At 42.9% G+C, this 8,026-nt stretch overlaps 1 protein-coding gene across 3 annotated transcripts; it reads right to left on the bottom strand.

Annotated features, from left to right (window-relative positions):
- Positions 1–2,221: 2,221 nt before the first annotated feature.
- On the bottom strand, positions 2,222–6,961 carry LOC147610563 (kinesin-like protein KIN-8A). Of its 3 annotated transcripts, XM_086786020.1 has the most exons (9): positions 5,442–6,961; positions 4,982–5,258; positions 4,862–4,912; positions 4,685–4,777; positions 4,299–4,538; positions 3,871–3,993; positions 3,516–3,774; positions 3,115–3,377; positions 2,380–2,885 (listed from the first exon to the last, which is right to left on the bottom strand). In XM_086786020.1, the coding sequence occupies exons 1-9, from the start codon at positions 6,242–6,244 to the stop codon at positions 2,850–2,852; spliced, it is 2,145 nt and encodes a 714-aa protein (XP_086642146.1). In that variant the 5' UTR covers positions 6,245–6,961; the 3' UTR covers positions 2,380–2,849. The 3 variants fall into 3 exon arrangements, with proteins under 3 accessions (XP_086642145.1, XP_086642146.1, XP_086642144.1); XM_086786019.1 differs by having other exon boundaries at positions 2,222–2,885; positions 3,115–3,774; positions 5,442–6,960; XM_086786018.1 differs by lacking the exon at positions 2,380–2,885 and having other exon boundaries at positions 2,970–3,774; positions 5,442–6,960.
- Between the last annotated feature and the right edge of the window lie 1,065 nt (positions 6,962–8,026).

Here is an 8,026-nt window from a genome sequence, read left to right as displayed (position 1 = left end):
AGGAGGCTGTGTCCTGCACATGATAGCAATGTAAAATAGTGGCAGAGCACAATGAAGCATGGAAGGAACGATGAGAGCACGGATACTATAGGAAGAGGAAACCTATAGATGCCATGTAGCAAGCACATTTCAAAGCATGGAGAGACATAAGGCAGAGAGACAGAAGCGGATCAAAGCGGAGCAAGCCATCACAAAGCAACACATGAAATATTAACGACAAGCACAAAAAATCAGAGCGATCGAAGAAAGCACAGACAAGCAGGCACTAAGGAAGATGATCGATCATTGCATGCTCAAACGACAAGCGTGATATAAATTTCAAAGCTTCTCAAAAGGCGAACCACATTGATACGTACACCACAAAGGTTTCGGTGAACAGCTATAGAGTCCTGTTGAATTGTTTTACATATACACGGAAAAGCCTTAACAATTCTAATCTTTAACTTTAGGTTTCTTTTTTTTGAAACAAGAAGTAAGTATCTCGACAAGGGGTACACATCCATAAGTGGAGATAAGTGGAGGTGTTGGGTTTGAACGCCCCTTTCTCACTCCCATACTTGAAAGTTGGGATTTTAATAACCAGGGAAGAGGGGTGTGTATAACCAGGGAAGAGGGGTGTGTATAAATCTAGTTTTCTTTTAACCAAAAAGAAAGTAGTCTCAATTTTTTTAGAAGTTCTAAATCAGTAACTATAGAGCATCCATATCCTACTTTGGTCATATCAACCCGACAAAGCTAAATTAAAAACCTATTGCAAGCCTCAAGAGTTTTTTGTTTTGATCAAGGTTGCAATGCCTTAATAGTTTTCATCCATGGCATGAAATCTTGGGTTACAAGTGAGCACATTGTGTTTGAGACAATTTTTTGATGGGGCAACACCTAGGACAAGCCCAAAAAGCCTCCTCGAGTTCAAAGCTACTTGATTTACTTGATGTATCGAGTGTCTTAGCCTTGAATGGTTGGTTGATTACGAGGTATTGCTGATCTCTTCTCTATATTTCGATATCTCTCTCTCTCTTTATATAATATATTATATAAAGGAAGAGTTTCACAACACTGCCATGTGGCAAGAATTTGAAAGTTCGAGAAGCAAATTGGAAGTTAGAGGAGGGATACAAATTGGAAGTTAGAGGAGGGGTACGCTCCTATTACTCAAGGATACCACTTATCTCTCTTTTGTAGACACTAGGACATAGTGAGCAGTATAAGACACAAGCTAGATCCAATACAACAACAATGCCATTGTTGCTTGGTTGCCACAACAATCATGGCATGGTTGCTTGGGAATTCTTCCTTTGCTTGTAGGTTGTGAAATACTAGCAAGATGATGCATCCAACCTCACGATGAGTACAAACTACCATGATTAACAACAGTGTACTAGGGTGAGGGGGCCGCTAACAGAACAGGTGCTGGCTGCAACGCACACTAACTGTAGAATTTATTGCGAATATAGCTAACGTATTACCCGCCCATTGTTCAGTAATTTTACTGTTTTTTTAAACCAGAACCGTGGTGATCATCATATGACACCTGGATATTTCTGGGTTGCCAAGTTCTTTTCACATAAGAAGACAGTAAATAAAGTTGTGCTAAAGAAAAAGTGATGTCCTAGCACTGGGCTCAGTGAAGTTTTTATCATACATTGTCCATTCCGACAAGTACCAATAAGAAAGGGCCATCCTGGGATAAAATGCATAGCCATGCAAGATGGAAATGAGGACTGCCATTCTGGGAGAAACGCATAGCCATGCAAGATGGAAATGATCAAACTGGTAGTAAGTTAATTGAAAGCAGTGACACTTCACAAAAGCACTAAATCAACATTAACATCGTCGTATAGATTTGCTACAGCGGGACACTTCATGAGCTTACCATGCGCCATTGTACAAGCTTCTTCCATATCAAACTGGCCATAGGAGCACCATGTGAGAGAGTGTTGCAGCAAGAGCCAACAATAACTGATTCAAGTACCCAACATTTACATGAATTGCAAGCAAGTTTTTTGAAGCCTAAAGATGCTAAGGTACGATTGCCTTGTTTAAACACACATGTTGCATCATGGCCAGACGGTAAGGCAACCTAGCTGGACACATCAAGGTGAGTGATGTATCTTAAGCCCAAAATTCAGACACCACACCAACCAATATCGCCAACCAACTTCAGCCTCAATGTGACTTTAGTCTAGCACTCATAAGCCCCCCCCAAAAAATAATAATAATAATAATAAAGGACTTCAGATTGAAAGTGAACATTTGAACAGAAATTAATGTGGCCTTTTGATGCTCCCCCTTGCATAACTTCACATCTTAACTTGTAGCCAACCAATGGAAATATCAAATTGGAAGGATACCAACTCTTGCAACTGGACTACGGAGATATTAAACTGGAAGGATACCAACCCATGCCTTTGGAGAAACAAGAAGTATTTTCTGCCCTCTTGAGGACAACATCAAATCGAAATATATCAATCTTATCACACTGCTGATACGAATGAAGCAGGCTACCCAGACATTAATATATGCAGCAGTTAAGGAGATTTCTCACTCCTGACACCACAAAAATATGAAAGCTTCTGTACATTGTTGCGAGATGACAATGTGTGCATGCAAATAGTACTTGCCTTGATTCCAAGGCATGTCATATATCCTACTTTGTAACTAAACTCTGGCTTATGAGTGCTTAATATAGAGTGTCTCCAAAAGGGTCTCCTTGTGTTTCCCATCAACCACTTCTTTTAACTGTGAGAGGCTTTGATTGACTTGTTTGAGCCCAGTATTCATGATTCGTGATCATGGCAACTGGAGCTGTGCTCAGATACCTCAGCATCCACAGTATTCGATCAGGTGATTCAGTTGAAAGATGGGCGCCCACGTAAGAAACCAGGCTGATGCAGAGAATTCTCAACATTAACAATCACATTTAAGAAAGAAAAAAAAAGCAAGCGTGTGCAGAGCTGCTCCACCACCAAAACTCAACAAAATCAAAAAAAAAAAAAAGAAAACCCATTTGCAACAAGTTCAACCACCTGTAAACCTCTTTTGCAAAATATAATCAAAGCAACTGACCAATCTTTTGAATGGGGAACCATGGGATGAGAATAGAAGCAGGCTTACTTGTAAAAGCATAGATGGGGTCTCAGCTGCAGTATTGCTTCTGGTATTGCGACAAGTTGATTTAGCATAGGGGCTGTTTGTGTTTGTGATATCCCAGAAAGTCCGTTTTCTACAAAAATTATCCCTCGTTGTTGAGTGGAAGCCAAGGGAAGGATCCCGAGAAGGAGGCAATGGGCTCCTCATCAAGATCTTCCTCTTTATAGAAGAGAGGGTCAATGGAGTCCTCAACAGTATGTCCTCACATCTCACTTGCTGTTTTAAATCTGGAGCCAGAGAATCAAGATGTGAATCCATGCTGCTGCCCACTTGCTTTGGAACATGGGTGCTGTCAAGCGTTATCCCACTTGGTTTCTTTTCTGTACAATGTAAAGAAAGGTTTTCTTGAATGGCAACATTAGTACCTGTTCCCTCAATGTTTTCTTTCTGGACTGGTCTTTCCAGCGGTGTTGCTGCAGGACTTGCCACCACTACCACTGAACCCTCTTGGTGGACAGCTGCTGAAGTTGAAGCCATTGCATTGTTCTCAAGGGTGAGTAGCTTCTGCTGCAGCTGGGCAACTTGCATCCGGAGTTGCTGATTCTCTTTCTGCACTTGTAGCAAGAGCTGGAGCTGCTCAGATCCTGACCCAGGAACCTGAAGCTCTTCATTTGCCACACAACCCTGAAGGTATAGAAAACCACGCTTTGAGGATGATTAAATAATTTTCCATCAAAAGAAGTCACAACCTTCACAAAGGTAAGGTTCATGGGAGCTCACCTTAGTCCGAATCTCCTTAGCACGATCCGCCCAATACAGTGTGTTCTGAGTTTCACCAAAGGAGAGGTTGCTAGGGCTGATATTTGCAATCATAGCTGTCTGACAGGCACCACCTAGAGAGTCCTGTAGAGACAAAGCAATGAAAGACTTGCACATCCAAAGAGCACAACGTTCGCGTGAAAGAGACCATTTTGAGTTACTTCAAATGCTTCAGTGAAAAATAATGTTGGCCTATTTTAAAAAAACATGCAACATAACAGTACAGAAGTACTTTTTGTGTGCAACACAACATAACAGGACAAAGTACTTTTTGTGTGCAACATAACGTAACAGTACATAAGTACTTTGGTGTGCAACATAATGTAACAGTACATAAGGAGTTCTCAGCACACAGAAAGAGCACAAGGCATTAGAGACAAGATACTGACCTTCAGGAGTTGAGTGAGCTTGGAGTTCCTAAAAGGTATATGCTTCTTGCCTTCTACAAGAGCACTGATGCAGCTGCTCAAAGCCAGCAGTGAACGGTTGATGTTGGCCCCTTCTAAGGATCTTAGTGTGCGCTGATCGGTTGCTATGGCCCTTTCTGAACCTGCCAGATCAATGAGAGAGAGCTTTCCAATGCGAGTCACAAGGCTCGAGTCCACATGGGTGCTGTATTCCACAATCACCTGCCCACGTATGAGATGACGCTTGCTTGGGTAAGTCAATAGAGAATAGCCAAAGGACCTTCACAAGCCATGTAAGCTAAGACTCTCAAATATACCAGGTAACATAAATCTGACACTTTTATGTTGTGAGAGAAAAACAGAAACACCTGTAAGATGGCATGGGATCTAGAAGAAGTCTCATTCAGACGAGTAGGCTCTGTTGTCCTATTCTGGTTGCCTTGCTGAAGCAATGCCATTACCTGCACATAGCAATGAAATCTGTTCTTTTAAGCACAATGCCAAGCTCCCAATACCATTTCACAGCAGAGCAGCAGACTTTCTACCTCATCTGCAGAAAATGCTTTGTATTGAGTCAGTCCAGCCGCAACAATACCCTGGCAATAAAAGGCTTAGATATATCTTTACGATAGAATCAAAGTTCCTATAAGTAGGGTGTAGTTTACCTGCTTTGCATCTTCTCGGAGTACCAATGCCCTACCAGGTGAAAGCAAGTCTCTCACTGTCTCATTGTACACCTCCAAGTAGGAGAGGCGCACTGAATGCTCCCCATCTCTGCTCCGCTGTTTCAACTTTGTGAAAAGGTCTTTGAGAGCCAGTACCATCACCCCAGGGTCACGAACTGTTCCAAGCATGGTGAAGGTTTTCCCTGCTCCAGTTGCTCCATAACAGAAGACAGAGGAGTTTCGGCCTTCCAAAACCCCCTCAACAAGCTGTGCTGTGCTGTTAGATACACAGAAACAAGAGTTAGGAAACCATGGCAGTTGACCCGTCTCTTTTGCAGAATATGCAACTATATTACAGAAATTCTGTCATCATCAAAGTTGATAACAAAATCATAGAAATGCTATCAGCATATAGAAGCTTTAGACAAAAATGTGGAAAAAAATCATGGAAAAGCCTGACCTGGAAGAGTAGATTTCTTTCTGGCCTGCATCATCAGGAAAGGCGCCATCAAACACAAAGTAGCGGCCCTTCAATCTCTTCAGCCTCAAATAATCAGACTCTAGAGCCATTTCAGTCAGATAAATCTCTCTCCCGTTTGCTGCTCTTACACAGCACCGAGCTCCTGTGTCTTTCTCTTTGCTTGACATGGGCCTGAGCCTCACATATACCCTAATCCGGTCCGCCTGACCACCTCTCCCATCCTCTTGCATAGGCTCCAGGGCGAGCTTTTTAGCAGGCCTGTAGCTTGAAACATCAGCATTGTCGATGCTGTTGCGCGGCTTGTAAGGTCTCCTGCAACTTGCACTGGTCTTGTACTGCAAACCCCCAACTATCTCTGGACTGAGGGTAGGGTTTCCTGCAACAGGAAGAAGAAGGGGGCCTTTGCTAAAAGATATGTCCATGTTTGCTGCATCTTCTTCTTCTATGTGCATAAGCCTTTTAGGAATGGCAGCTAGGGTTTGCCGCCGCTGTACAGAAGGATGTGTAGATCTGGCACTTAAAAGCTCAATGCTGTCATGGCTAACACCTTGCTTCATGGTAATGTTAGAGTTTAGATTTCTGACCTCGCTGTTTCCCTGCTTTGCTCGCTGCTCCAATGAGGTTTTCAACAACTTCCCTCTCGACATGGACCTGAGGTTCGCAAGGTGAGAAGAGGAAGAAGAGCCGCTGTAACTCTCCAGGCTGAAGCCATCAACGTCCCTTTCTGAACCATCATTTCTCGCGAAGCTGCCAATCGACTTGGAGCGAGAAGGGACGGGCATGCTTCGAAAACACTAGACAGGATGCTAGCCTGTGGAGGAAACCCTAAATCGAAACCCTGAAGCCGTATTTCACGAAGTTTGCCTCTGCAAATCCTCGATTCAGTCGTTTCTAAACCTAGCCCTAATCAATGCGGCAGAGACCAACCCTAATCCTCCTGCAGAAAAACCAGGTCAGAGTGGCCTGGACAATCTGGATTTCGCTTCGATAGCACAGTTTCAATACCCTAACAAGGAGCAAAGCAGTCTTCAATAGTCTGCCACAGCTGGAAACCCTAGCAAGTGCCAGACTTATCAATGGTCTGTTACAGGAAACCTGAGAAGGGCTGGATTTAGCAAACTTCGACCGTTGGCCACCGCCGAAAATGTCAATTCCTTGCCATAGCCGAAAAACCTAGCGAGCCGTTTGTTTTTCTGAGAAGTACAGATTTCAACCGTCTTCTGTAGCCGGAGATGGGGTGCCACAGATGTCAATCGTCTGGCATAGGCATAGCCAGAAACCCTAGCAAGCTTTCTGATGATGAGAGGCCTTCTTCTTCACTTCTGAGCAGTGACAAACACCTACAGGCAGAAGAGACAAACGGAATGAACGAGTCCACGGATCTTGCAATGGCGAGCTTGCCGAGAATAGATTGCGGGGTTGAACACTTTGAACATGGCGTTCTCTAGACTCTGTCGTCTTCAAGTTTCAACAGCAGGATAGTCGGCCAATTGTCCGGAGACACGCTTTTGCAATTTTGAGTTAAAAAGCACTGCAGTACCCTCTTACATTTGTTTTTTTGAAATTCAAAAATGCCACGTGGGCTCAACGTCTCTCCTTCTAAAGGTCTTCCTAACCTATTGATTGGACGTGATGATCCATCAGGATACACACTCCTAGGAGAAAAAGAGTGAGAGAGAGAGAGAGAGAAGAGAGAGAAGAGAGAGGAGTTTCAAGGATACTTGCTGCTAAGAGAGAGAGAGAGGAGTTTCAAGGATACACGCTACTAAGAGAGAGAGAGAGAAGTTTCAAGGAATTTTGAAGATTGAAGGAAGAAGATGAGAAGGATGGCACTTTGAAGTCTTTGAAGGAGTCTGAGAATAGTGATGAAGCAAAATTAAAGCTCTTCTATGGCATTGAAGAGATATATGCAAAGTCAAACATTCCATAGCACACGTGATGGTGTAAAGATCATTGATAATGGAGCATCCTAACATACGACTAGTCAAAAGGGTTGGTATAGCTCTCCAAGCTTGTGGGGGAGTCCATCCTGGTACCGATTGGGAAGGATGCCAAATGCCCAGCCATGGAAGCAAATATCATGCTCCCATGCCCAGCCATGGAAGTAGATACCATTTTTTTGCTTCTAGCAATGGTGATATTAAGAAGTTGTCCAATGTCTCTTTACTAAGGCTGGTGTGCCATCATCACAGATGCTAATATCAATGCTGTATGGAGAGGAATCTAGCACAACAACAACTTTTTTGAGCTATCTACTTTTATGGACTGAGTCGATGTTAGGATAAGCAAGCTATGGTATGAAATATTTTGGCACCTAAGCTTTGTAGTCTTAAAAGAGATGCAAAGGATTGGAATTGTGGAACATATGCTAGTATTTTTAGAGATGTTAAATGTATGTAAAGCTTGTATGTTGAGTAAGCAGCATCTTATTACATATTCACAAGAAAGTAAGAATTGTACAAAGGCTCCCTTAGAGCTTATCCATGTAGATATTTGTGGTGAAATGCCAACCCCACTGCATTTGGTGTTTCTTCCCACTTTCTATTACTGAGATTAATGAATTC

The sequence above is a fragment of the Cibotium barometz genome, chromosome 49 (assembly GCF_041138505.1).
Source record: "Cibotium barometz isolate CiBa-2024 chromosome 49, ASM4113850v1, whole genome shotgun sequence".
NCBI lineage: Eukaryota > Viridiplantae > Streptophyta > Polypodiopsida > Cyatheales > Cibotiaceae > Cibotium > Cibotium barometz.
This window is presented reverse-complemented; position numbering and strand designations above follow the sequence as displayed.

Excerpts from the sequence above, each read along its gene's own strand:
- LOC147610563 (XM_086786018.1), bottom strand. The coding sequence starts at position 6,244 with ATGCCCGTCCCTTCTCGCTCCAAGTCGATTGGCAGCTTCGCGAGAAAT. Across the intron at positions 4,778-4,861 it reads AAGCATTTTCTGCAGATGAG|GTAATGGCATTGCTTCAGCA; the intron begins GTAGAAAGTCTG and ends TGCTATGTGCAG. Across the intron at positions 4,539-4,684 it reads GATCCCATGCCATCTTACAG|GTGATTGTGGAATACAGCAC; the intron begins GTGTTTCTGTTT and ends ATACGTGGGCAG.